This window comes from Eupeodes corollae, chromosome 1, assembly GCF_945859685.1.
Source record: "Eupeodes corollae chromosome 1, idEupCoro1.1, whole genome shotgun sequence".
NCBI classification, from domain to species: domain Eukaryota; kingdom Metazoa; phylum Arthropoda; class Insecta; order Diptera; family Syrphidae; genus Eupeodes; species Eupeodes corollae.
Genome location: NC_079147.1, coordinates 242010296 through 242023769, shown reverse-complemented (window position 1 = coordinate 242023769; position 13474 = coordinate 242010296). Strand labels below are relative to the sequence as shown.

Genomic DNA, 13474 nt, shown 5'->3' with positions numbered 1-13474 from the left:
AATATTACACAATTTCTTAACTTCTAACTTGGGAACTGCTCTATTGGTTTTTAATTGAGATAATGAAAATCTTATAATATGAAATACTTATAAATAAGCTAGTTGATTTTTGTAGAGTCTGAAAATAAACGGTTAATCTAGAAAAATCTAAAGTAATGATAGTAAGAAATACACAATTAAAACTTAAATCCAATGCACCACTGTTATTTAATGGTGAGGCCATTGAAATTGTAACAGAATACAAATAACTTGGAATAATTTTAAAATCTAATATGAAGTTAACCTCACATCTCGAAAAAAACTGATAGCATCAAAAAGTATGATTAACGCGTCATGGGAAGATGTTATGAACAACAAAGTTGTACCAACCTCAGCTAAGTACAAGGTATTTGATGCTGTTATGCGCTCTGTTATGTGCTACGGCTGTCAAATATGCGGATATCAGTCACATTAAGAAGTAGAAAAACTTCAACGTTACTTTCTCAAACGGCTTTTTTACTTACCATCCAATATTCCAAACTATGTTCTATTACTCGAAACCGTCCTTGCTGCTCTTTTTACTCATACTCTTTAACTTCACATTGACTACATCTTGAAATTACTGGCATATAGACAAAATAGAATCCAATTGGCAATAGCAAAGTACATCATAGATAACAAAGTGTAGTGGATAGGAGAATGGAGACAATGATCAACGAAGTGTGGAATTGAGCTAAATCTCTAACATACTAATTTAATAGTACTAAAAGAACAACACTACGGGTTATTACAGGCTGTCGACATCTACCAGCGGAATGAAGATTTACAAAAAATGCCATCTTCAATCAACAGAGTCATTTACTCGGATTTGAAACATGATCTCGTACATAATTTTTTTAGTGATGAATACAGTACAAGGGAAATTTCGTTAATCTGCAAAGCAAGAAGTGAGCAACTTAATTTAAACGGCTCACCTTGCAAGGGTGCATCCACTACACATTGCACCCTTCGCAATTTGAATTTAAAAGAAGGTACTTTTCATTTTTTATCAATATGCCCAGTTTATAAAGAACTTATTGTCCTCTACTTTGGAAAACCTACTAACTATGGAGCAAACTTTGATAATTTTAAATGGTGAACATTTTAAAAATCAATCTGTTACAGAGAAATGATATTAACTGAATTTTATTAATACTTAAATTAAAAACAGTACAATTATATATCATGTTTTTTCTAATTACTATTATATATTATATATTATATATTGTTGCATATTATTTATTGTTATATTATTATTATTTTAAATAACTGAAATTTTGTGTTAACTAAACTAAAAGTCTTTACATAACGTTTAATTTTTAATGACTTCAAATAACAACAATTTTAACAATTTATTATCGTTTGCTTAACACAGTAAGATACAATATCTTATAAGCTAGTGAGAAGCTATTATTACAAATAAGTATTTTTATTAGTAGTATAAAAGATAATTCAAGGTAGTTTCAATTTATTTTATAACAAAGACAAACAAAGAAAAATAAGAAGAAAACTAATTACATTAATTCTAATCATAATTAATGCTCAAAAATATAAAGACGATAGATGATTTCTAATTTCTATCCTCATCCTTCGCGGATCTTCAATACTCCTAATATCGCGTGGAAGACTATTCCAAAGACGAATACTATTTATAAAAAATTGGCGCTCCGATGTTAAGGATGAGTACCGCGGATGAATGAGTTGTCCGGATCTACTCGAAGTAGGTGTTCGTATTCTTTCAAACAAATAGCGTTAGCGTTTCATGCGTTAGTAAAATGTCAGAAAACAAAAGTAGAGTACGAAGCTCCAGGAAACTGTTAAATGTCATGTTAAAAGCCTTAACTGAAAACGCTGAAACATGCTCATATCTTCGTAAACCATAGATATAACGAACTGCGCTGTTGAAAGCTACATTTAATTTACGCTTGCTTTCAAAACTGCACGAACTATATATTTCACACCCATAAATAAGAATTGGCACTATTAATGTTTTCACCAGCATAATTCGAGTTTTGATAGGGGTAAAAGATTGAGAGGCTTTAAGGGAACGTAAAGACCATACGTTTTTCCTATGACTGAGTTAAATGATTATCCCACGTCAAGCAGCGATTAAAAACAATACCCAGATTTCTAGCTGTCTCAGAGTATATAATTGGAGTATTGTTAAGGAATACCAATGGAAAGTAGGATAAGTCTAATGGTTTCCGTGAAATAACGAGACAGTTTGATTTCAAAGGGTTTAATAGAAGGCCATGAGATTGAGACCAACGTGAAATACTCTCCAAATCTTCGTTAATACAAGCTACATGATGTTCAATGAGACCGACTCTGCAACTGAGGTACAACTGCACATCGTCGGCGTACATACAGATTTTACAGTACTTTACAATACTAGGAAGTGCGTTAATGTACAATTAAAATAAGAGTGGAACTAAAATTGACCCTTGTGGAACTCCCTTAGTAGTTGACAAAAACTCAGATAAATTGTTATTCAACTGCTTGTTTTCTTCCACTCAAGTAAGATTTGATTAAATCTACAGCACAGAGAAGTCTACGGAATCGAATGCCTTGGAAAAGTCTAGTAAAACTAGAAACGAGATTTTGTCTTCATCCATCGATTGTCGCAAATCTTCTGTCACGTTTATGAGCGAGGTAATACAGCTATGCCTTTTACGGAAACCAGGTTGGTTTGGCGTTAATAGATTCGTACGACTTAAATACGCATTCATTTGTCTTTGTACCAATTTTTCAAAAACTTTTGAGATGTAAGGCAAAATGGATATGGGCCTAAAATCATCCATTTGTGAATTTTTTGGGATAGGGATGTTAATATTCACTTGTTGTAAGAATGTAATTAAAAATATGAGTTATGTATGGTAAAAGAATCGGCAAAATAACTTTTAAAAATATGGGATGAATCTCATCAACGCCAGAAGCATTAGATTTGTAAGATAACAGGCTCTCTACTATATTTGTGTCGTTTATAGTGGTGAAACCAAAACTTAATGTTGAGGTTATGGCCCTCTCGCCCAGTCTTACATCGTTTGAGTTTTCAACGTTGATGGAAACGGGTATGAATGGTAACGAAACAAATTTACGATTTAAGACGTTGCCATCGATATTGTCAACCACGTCACCTTTAAGTTTACCAATGCCTATTTCTCTTAAATTCTTTCACAACTATAGCATTTATTTTTGTTTTAGCCAAACTAAAAGCTCTTCATTTTTGTAATATTGAATCCAAGTTTTACTCAGCTTTAATTTTGTTTTGCCAAACTCAAAGCTGTTAATTCTTTTGTCTTAAAATTATTAATTATTTATTAAGTAATTTATTTTTGTTTTAGCTAAACTGAAAGCCCTATTTTCATCTTTATATAATTTTTTCAATTGTTCATTTACTTTTTTTTATATAGTGAACATTTTCTTTGAAAATAATTTAAAAACACATATTCAATCTGGCAGACGGCATTGCCACCGCCAAAACAATTTATTTACCAAATTTATATTCCAATCAAATGTAACGGAAACGATTGTATTTAACAATTTTAAGTAATACAAATTTATCTATCTATTTTTTTTTCTAAATCATGGTTTTCAATGCTTTGTGCTAAACCATTTCCCTTTTATATTTCTAACCGTCTAAATTTCCTGTACAATATTTTAAAACTATAGGAACAATTCCATGCATATACGAGTAGATCCAAATCTTTCAAAGCTTGTATTACCCCATTTTGTTCACATGCCCTGTTACAAAAACAAAAAAGAGGCTGGGATGCGACCCACACTGATAACTTCCCATCCCGTCTGTCGATTTGTCTTGCTTAAAAGTTTGTCTTTATGTACTCGTATCAATTTTTACCAAATATGCGTACTCTTTTTGTAGATTTTATTTTTTATATGAAAAAACGGACTGTTGGATTTTTATATTGAAATTACTGAATATCGTTTTAAGCCAATATTTTTAAGTTTTGAAAAGCTATTTGAGTCGAAAGTAAATTTTTACGAAGTTTTAGTATTGTTTTTATTTTAGAGTATTAGTTTTTGTAAAAAAAACTGTCAATTCGTTTTTTTAAAAATTTTACCAACAGTATTTCTTATGAGATAAAATTACTTCAAAGCCAATACTTAAAATACTTAAACACACGCACGCACAGACATCTTTCTAAAAATCTTTTATTTCGACTCTAGGGACCTTGAAACGTCGAGAAATGTCAAAATTTTCAATTTGACAAATCGGACCCATTACAATAACTCCCTATGGGAAGTTAATAATTGGTGCACTACTGCCTTATTCCATCTTTTTAATAGGCAATTCAGTGCACAGCTTCATAAGTTTCGCAGGTCAGGTCTTTATAAAAATTGCATGACATCACTATGATCAGTGCCCGCTCAATTCCCACAAAACATCAATTTTTCAGTTGAGTGTCATACAAAATTTCTTCAGTTTAAAAAACACCTAGTTTTATAAAAAAGTTCAGACTTTTTTCCAATCTTTCGTGTTTTTTTTTGTATCATTTGAATTTGAGTACCCTTTCATAATTCTTCAAGAAAAAATAAACATTTGTATCGCCTCTCCTACCATTCACATTGTTTAATACATTTTATGATGATGAGACAATAAAGGCTGTTTCAACTGCTACTAATAATTCTCTAGCCAATTATTGTGTGCGTAATTAATTGCTACAATATCTTCTATTCTCTGTATAATTTGTGTAATTACTTGTTTAACCTTCGTGAATTCGATTATCTTGTTGTTTTGGAAGAAAATTATGTTTTAAAAGTTAAGACAAAACAAGCTCAATTTTCCAACTAGAACAAAGACACTTAAACAATGCTTTGTGCTAAACCATTTCCCTTTTATATTTCTAACCGTCTAAATTTCCTGTACAATATTTTAAAACTATAGGAACAATTCCATGCATATACGAGTAGATCCAAATCTTTCAAAGCTTGTATTACCCCATTTTGTTCACATGCCCTGTTACAAAAACAAAAAAGAGGCTGGGATGCGACCCACACTGATAACTTCCCATCCCTTCTGTCGATTTGTCTTGCTTAAAAGTTTGTCTTTATGTACTCGTATCAATTTTTACCAAATATGCGTACTCTTTTTGTAGATTTTATTTTTTATATGAAAAAACGGACTGTTGGATTTTTATATTGAAATTACTGAATATCGTTTTAAGCCAATATTTTTAAGTTTTGAAAAGCTATTTGAGTCGAAAGTAAATTTTTACGAAGTTTTAGTATTGTTTTTATTTTAGAGTATTAGTTTTTGTAAAAAAAACTGTCAATTCGATTTTTTAAAAATTTTACCAACAGTATTTCTTATGAGATAAAATTACTTCAAAGCCAATACTTAAAATTTTTAAAGAGATATTTTAGGTTTTATTTTTTGTAAAAAAACTGTCGATTCGATTTTTTTCAAACTTTAATTGAATGTTGACAGCAAGATTTTTTGAAATTAAAGCCAATATCTCAAAGTTTTGAAAAGATATTTGAGTCGAAAATCAATTTTTACCAACTTTTATAAATTATATTTTTAGGTTCTTATTTTTTGTAAAAAACTGTCAATTCGATTTTTTTCAAACTTTAACTGAATGTTGACAACAAGATTTTTTGAAAGAAAAAAGTAAATAAAAGCCAATATCTCAAAGTTTTGAAAAGATATTTGAGTCGAAAATCAATTTTTACCAACTTTTATACATTTTTTTTTAGGTTTTTATTTTATGCAAAAAACTGTCAATTCGATTTTTTTCAAACTTTAACTGAATGTTGACAACAAGATTTTTTGAAAGATAAAAGTAAATTAAAGCCAATATCTCAAAGTTTTGAAAAGATATTCGAGTCGAAAATCAATTTTTACCAACTTTTATAAATTATATTTTTAGGTTTTTATTTTTTGTAAAAAAACTGTCAATTCGATTTTTTTCAAACTTTAACTGAATGTTGACAGCAAGATTTTTTGAAAGATAAAAGTAAATTAAAGCCAATATCTCAAAGTTTTGAAAAGATATTCGAGTCGAAAATCAATTTTTACCAACTTTTATAAATTTTTTTTTAGGTTTTTATTTTTTGTAAAAAAAACTGTCAATTCGATTTTTCTCAAAATTTTTCAGAATGTTGAAAACAATATTTCTTATAAGATAAAATAAGTTTGAAGCCTAAATTTCAAGTTTTTGAAAAGATATTTGAATCGATATTCAATTTTTACGAACTTTGAGTAATGTTTTTTTTAGATTTTTATTTTTTATAAAAAAAACTGTCAATTAGATTTTTCTCAAAATTTTATCAGATGTCAAAAACATTATTCTTCGTTGCACAAAATTGGTTTAGAGATAAAATCATATTTCATTCGTAAAATTTTGGAGGTGACAACATTTTTTTTTCAGTTTTATTGATTTAAAAAAAAACCGTTATATTGATTTTTTTCAAAAAATATACCTGTTTAGTATCACGTTACAATCTATTATATAAAATTTAATTCAAGTCTCTAGCGGTTTTGGTTCGTAAGATATTTAGGGTTAACCAAAATTTTCACCTTTTTTTCAAACTGCTATGGTAAAAAAACCACCCACGCAATTTACTTGAGAGCCCTTTCTGCATCTTTCTGCCTTATTATCTGTATAACAAAATTTATTTGAAGTCGATATCTCTTCTGGTTCTTGAGCTATGGACAACGAAAAAAACGTCGCGAACGTACGGACGTACGGACGTACACACGCACGCACAGACATCTTTCTAAAAATCTTTTATTTCGACTCTAGGGACCTTGAAACGTCGAGAAATGTCAAAATTTTCAATTTGACAAATCGGACCCATTACAATAACTCCCTATGGGAAGTTAATAATTGGTGCACTACTGCCTTATTCCATCTTTTTAATAGGCAATTCAGTGCACAGCTTCATAAGTTTCGCAGGTCAGGTCTTTATAAAAATTGCATGACATCACTATGATCAGTGCCCGCTCAATTCCCACAAAACATCAATTTTTCAGTTGAGTGTCATACAAAATTTCTTCAGTTTAAAAAACACCTAGTTTTATAAAAAAGTTCAGACTTTTTTCCAATCTTTCGTGTTTTTTTTGTATCATTTGAATTTGAGTACCCTTTCATAATTCTTCAAGAAAAAATAAACATTTGTATCGCCTCTACTAACATTCACATTGTTCCATACATTTTATGATGATGAGACAATAAAGGCTGTTTCAACTGCTACTAATAATTCTCTAGCCAATTATTGTGTGCGTAATTAATTGCTACAATATCTTCTATTCTCTGTATAATTTGTGTAATTACTTGTTTAACCTTCGTGAATTCGATTATCTTGTTGTTTTGGAAGAAAATTATGTTTTAAAAGTTAAGACAAAACAATCTCAATTTTCCAACTAGAACAAAGATACGTAAACAATAAGTAATGAAAATAAAATCAAATAGAAATGCATTTATTTGTAACAAAGAGAACATTTGATCTAAAGTACAAAACAAAATATGTAAACATCCATATAAAACTAAATTTCCTGCTGTAAAGCTCTATGTCTAGTAAAAATAAGCAAATTAAAGCTCACATGTTGTAATTAGCTGTTTTTTTTTAAATTTCAATCAAAAACAAACAAAAGCACGAAAATTATATCCAAATTAGTTGCCTTACACGAAATCAATACTAAAACAACACAAAACAACATTCCTTCTATTCACTTTAAAATCAAACAAAAACATGAAAATTCTATAAACACAAAGACCCCCAGGGACTGCGCTGGAAATCTGTAAACAAAGTCAATTTTCATTCGACTATTCGTTTACATCAGAGAGTAAGAGTAGTACCTCAACAATGATTGCAAAACATGAAGCGATCAATTCTAATCGTTTCCTCATGTCAGTCGCGTACGTTTTGTATATTTTATTTTTCAATTAATTGAATTCATTTTTGTTTGTGTTGAGGTATGTACATTGTATAGTTTATAGCGTATAGAGATCATGATTATATCTGAATCTGGCGTTAAAAAGTGAAAACGAATACATATTTCACTTTGTTATTTGACGCAAATGCCGCCAGAGATCAACCACAACTTCACCTCCCCAATGAAACGACAACCAACACTGGTCTGGCAGACGACACAATGTCACAATGTAGCAACCCCCCCGCGTGTCATTTACGAAGCGTTTGTTGCCGTCGCATCTGTCGTCGTCGTCATGATGCTCGGCTGCTCCTTATTGAAATTAATGGGAAACCTATTGCAAGTAATTTAATTTTGAATATTTGCAAATTCGATTTCTGTACGTGTTATGCAAGATGATTGTTGTTGTAGACAATGCTTAAATAGTGCAATGTCCAGTGTGCTGTCTTGTGTTTCCCAAAAATACAATCTCTTCTTTGCATTCCGTTCGAAATCGGTGTCAACACTCGACGTGCAGTGTTCTAATTTTAATATGACTGCTTGCTCTCTTTTTGCAGCATTCCTAGCTGAGAATATGATTCTTTTCAAAGAACTAAGGATGTCTTGTTGGTTCTTCTCTCCTTTTTTTTCCCAACTTACTCAGAGTTACCAAAATCCATTGAATTTAATAGTTACATATCTCCCGAGTTGTAGGCTATTTTTAGGACCCAAAAGCGTGCCAACGATCTCACTCTCTCATTGGCTTTGGTTTTAGAAATATTCAGTTTTCAGTATTCTTTCGGATGCGACGTGCACTCGTGAAAATATTCTTAAAATTAAAATTTTAAAAAGGAAAAAACCAAAAACTCTTAAGAAACAGCTGTTGAAAGGAGGCGGGATTTTACAATTGTTTTCTATTCGATGACGATGAGAATTTGAGTTTAAAATGCGTAGGACTGCTGTTGTTGGTGGTGGAGGTAGTGGTGGTGGTGGTGGTAGTAACAGCGTCGGCGGATCTTCATATCCTACTCCGACGAGCAAACGCATTCGAAATATCGATGAATTGATTTATCAGTACGAGAAACGTTACCAAACTTCTCATCATCCACCATCCCGTGGTGAAGGTGGAATAGAATTATATTTAAATCGCCCTTGGCCATCCAATTATCACGGGGCGGGCTCGTTGAGTTCGTTGACTGATTCAGAATTTTGCAGCGATAGTGATGCGCCACCACGCCAAATAGCTCAGCCAAAAGTCTATCTTACAAATGCATCCCCGCGCAGTATGGTCACCATCGCCGCCACTGGGGAAGAGCAAGTCATTTATAATCTGACAATGGTTGGACGTTTTCTTGATATGCTGCAGCGGATGCCGCTGCCACGAATGTCCCTTACCGCAACTGGCATATGTTTTCTAATAGCTATTTTCATCACACCAAAAACCTGTGCTCAAAGTGTTATATTTCCAACTTTCAGATTGACCTTTGGCACCCTATATCCAGCCTATGCGTCCTACAAAGCAGTTCGGACTAAAAATGTAAAGGAATATGTAAGTATTAATTTTTTTTTTGTTGTAAAGAAAACAAGTCAATTGAAGCAATTGAAATCAATTGCACAATACGATATGAGTATTGCTTATACAATTATTGCTGTTGCTGTGTCAAGCACTACTTGTGTTATAACGTTCGAGTACAACTTGTGCTTCATTTGAAAAGAAAAATGAAAAATAAGATGAAGATTAAACATTTAATTCTCGACACAATTTCGTAGGTAAAATGGATGATGTATTGGATTGTTTATGCATTTTTTAACTGCACCGAAACATTCACTGACATCTTTCTTTCGTGGTTCCCGTTCTATTATGAAGTCAAAGTGATAATCGTGCTATGGCTTCTTTCGCCAGCAACCAAAGGCAGTTCCACATTGTATCGCAAATTTGTTCATCCTATGCTCACGCGACGAGAACAGGTAAGTTGAAGTATTTGTTGAATGTAAACATATCATTTTTAACAATTCTTTGTAGGAAATCGATGAATATCTAAACCAAGCCAAGGAACGAGGCTATTCAGCAGTTCTACAATTGGGATCCAAAGGAGTTAATTACGCCACCAATGTCATCATGCAGACGGCACTTAAGGTATAGATTTGCTAATACAATTTGTTATAATATATAGAAACAAAAACAAAGACTTATTCCTAACGTGCTTTTATTTGTTGTTCTACACGCCAAGGCTAATCCAGCAGGCAATGAGTTAACGCCAGTTGTTGGCCGAGGCACAAATTAGTACTCATTTTCTATTTGCACCTCATATCATCGCCTTTCTTCATGTTTCACATTATTTATCCTCTACTTCTTCTTCTTCTTCTGCTCATCATTGTATTTTTATTTTTTAAATAACGTATTAAAAAAAATAAATTATATATATATTATATTATCATGTTTTAAATTTTGTTTTGTTAATTTATTTGTTTTATTTACTCAAACAACAAAATAATTAAATAAAAAAAAATATTATTTTTTACTTAATTTGGAATATTTTTAAACATTTTCATTCGAACATTCTGCTCTAACATCGATTCATAAATGGCTCTTTATTCGCACTGATTGCATTTTATTTTTTTTTTATTTCTCTTAATTCAAAGACAAATTTGTAATTCTGCGCTTAATGACGGAAGGTATTTTATTATATATTGTTTTGTTTTGCTTTTTCTTCGATATAGTTGAGAGATTTTATTTTGTTGTTTGTAGTTTAGTGGGGCAAAAATTGGAATGACCGATGGGTATGTTCCAAACCGTTGATCGCTCACTGGAGTGAATAGTGGCAAAAGAATTTTGTGCAAAAGCCTTGGATGTATACAGGAGTATGTACGTACAACTTGAATACAATTAATTACCCAATGACGAATGTCTACAACGCCGCCGATTAAATATGTGGCGGTGACTTGATGCTAACGGGTGGAAATTAGCTGAAAAGCTAAAATATTTTTTGTTCTTTGTTTGAATTTTTGTTTCTTCTTGTTTTTCTTTTTAAGATCGAAATCGAGAGGGAAGTAAATAGTAGATAGAATAACCTGAAGAGATATACCGCGGATCAGATTTATTAATAGTCACCTCTTCAAGATGTTTTATTGCGTCGTTTTGTGTCTTGATAGAATTCTATATCTTATGTCGCTGTGTCGGTATTTAGGTATATAAACTTGTCATTTCTATCATATACATAACTAATGCTTATTTGAATAGATTTTGATGAATGAAAACCATAAGCTTTTGCTATGAGTTTTGTTTTATGATAAAGTATATGCAACTAGCGCAGCGTAAGAATTTATTCACATGTGTTTTTATTTTTGTTGTTATAGCAGAGACAAGTGAAATCAGTTTTATTTTTTTGTTGGAAAACATCTTGAAGATTTTGAGGTTTAAGAATAATTTAAAAAATATAAAAAATGTGTTTTCACTCTTAATCATAAGAAATGTGTGTATTATTATTTTCGTCACATGTGAAAGTGGCACATAGGAATGGCCATAAATATCGGCTAATACAGGATTTGTTTTATGGTAGATGCAATCTCATTCAAAAACCAATTTATTTAAATTTTAAAAATTAATTTACTGTTGTGCATTTTGAAATCACTCCATTGAGAAATACTATAACAATAAATGATGTTTTGGAATTAAAAGTGGCGCAACTCTCTTCTTAATACAAACTTATGAAAAATTAGGATATATCAAATTTAATATGGGATAAGAATGTTTTTGACGGAAATAAGATTTTAATCTGTTCAGCTCTTTTGTTTTTCCGTTTGATTCCTTTTGATTACTGATCTCTTTACCTTTGTTTATATACATTATGTACGTTCGGTTTTATCGCAGGCTTCTTCGAATGGAAGAACAAATATTCATAATTTAATTTGTTTTTAGGGAAAACTAATAAATGATGATTTTTTGTGACCTTTGTATCATTTAGCTTGATTAGGTCAATATTAAAAGATGTCATTTCATTGAAACAAAGTTTCGAGAATGTTTATATTTCAACATTACGTGTTTATATCCTGTAATTAATATTCATCAGATATATTTTTTTTTGTCTGATGAGGTGTATAAAAGTTGTAACAATGTTGGTGAAAACTTATAACGCTAGTGTCGAATTCGGTCGTATTATTATACCCATGACTAAGACTATAGTATGTTTTTTTTTTGTATTCCTAGTGCAAACAGTCTGCCTTTCACGGGGTTTGTGAAAAGGGAGATTTTCTTAAAAGTTCTGTAAAAAAAAATCTTGTTTATTTTTATTTGTATTTTTCGAAATATATTAATTATTTAATAAATTTCTATTATATTCCCTATCGTCTCAAACGTAATACGCATATGCCAAATGTGTTTTCAATCTTCGAAGCAATTGAGCACTTACAGTCCCTGGCCATATTATTAGACGCATTGCAGAATTTTTATAAATATTAGATTTATGTTTTTAACGTTTAAGGATGAATGTATGGTTACATTTTTATGCAAGATGGAGCTACATGCCACACAGCCCGGTCTATAAAAACTTATTTGAGGGAGGAAAACATCCCCATGTTGGACTGGCCGGGAAACAGCCCTGATATGAATCCAATTAAAAACGTGTGGGAGCTGATAAAGATGGAAGTAGCTAAAGATGCGGTCACTTATTGAAACAGTAATTCATGTGTGGAATCACCCACTACAAATGCAGGAAATAGTCAAATCATGATTTGGAAGTATGCCGCGCAGAATTGAGGTGCTTATTAAAGCAAAAGAAGGTTAAACAAAATATTGAAAAAAATTACAAAAATATTGATTTAAAAAAAAAATCTTTAAATCTGTTGCTTTACTTCTAGGAAGTAGTTTATATTCTGCGTACAAAATAATTTACACGCATTACAATATTCGAAAACCTGATTAAAATAGCTAAAAATCAAGATTTTGCATAAAATATAAAGCGCTTATAATAATATGGCCAGGGACTGTATGTGTTTAAACTTACTTAGCGATTCAGGTTTTATTTTTTCAAACGTAGCAAAACACCATTTTTAAACCTCTCTTCAATTTTCACATACAAAAAATCCACATATGTAACGTAAGGTAATCTAATACGGGGGCAGAACAAGTTCAAAACAGATCCTTTATTATATTGTTATTGTAGTTAAAAGTACTTAAACATTTTGTTACCAGATTTTATGGAGAATTCTAGATCTCCTAAATTCTGACGTACTCAAGTACAAAACAAAGTTCTAACATAACCCTGGCTGCTGGTGAAAATGTTGTTTTAGTTTGTCCCAGTTTGTCCTACCCACATTTACAGTTGTTGCCAAAAAAATGCACAGGATTAAATTCCTAGTATTTGTTAATTTTTGTAGGCCAAGCTTCAATTATTTTTATAGTCTCTGAATCAAACACGAGATGTACTTTTATATGCCTCTACCAAAGTTGTATTTAGTGTTATTTTACATTAAAATGAGCTAGCTATATATTCTGTTACCATTTCCTCTATTATTGTGAAAATGAATTTCAAAATGAGATACTTCGTTTTCTTTAATTAAGTGTTACCTTCATATGTTTAT

General features: G+C 31.1%; 1 protein-coding gene across 6 annotated transcripts in view; it reads left to right on the top strand.

Annotated features, from left to right (window-relative positions):
• Window positions 1-13474, top strand: part of LOC129943189 (receptor expression-enhancing protein 2-like) — a 41503-nt gene that overhangs the window by 7933 nt on the left and 20096 nt on the right. For 2 of the 6 annotated variants that reach the window (XR_008781183.1, XM_056052469.1), the window contains exons 1-3: window positions 8679-9443; window positions 9665-9862; window positions 9918-10031. Coding sequence is in view for 5 of the 6 variants with exons in the window: in XM_056052469.1 (XP_055908444.1) it covers window positions 8841-9443; window positions 9665-9862; window positions 9918-10031 (915 nt within the window). In the remaining variant the exon portion in view is untranslated. Of the gene's footprint in view, window positions 1-7939; window positions 7959-8678; window positions 9444-9664; window positions 9863-9917; window positions 10032-13474 lie in introns of those variants that run through there. The other 4 variants (XM_056052471.1, XM_056052470.1, XM_056052472.1 and 1 more) reach the window with 4 other exon arrangements.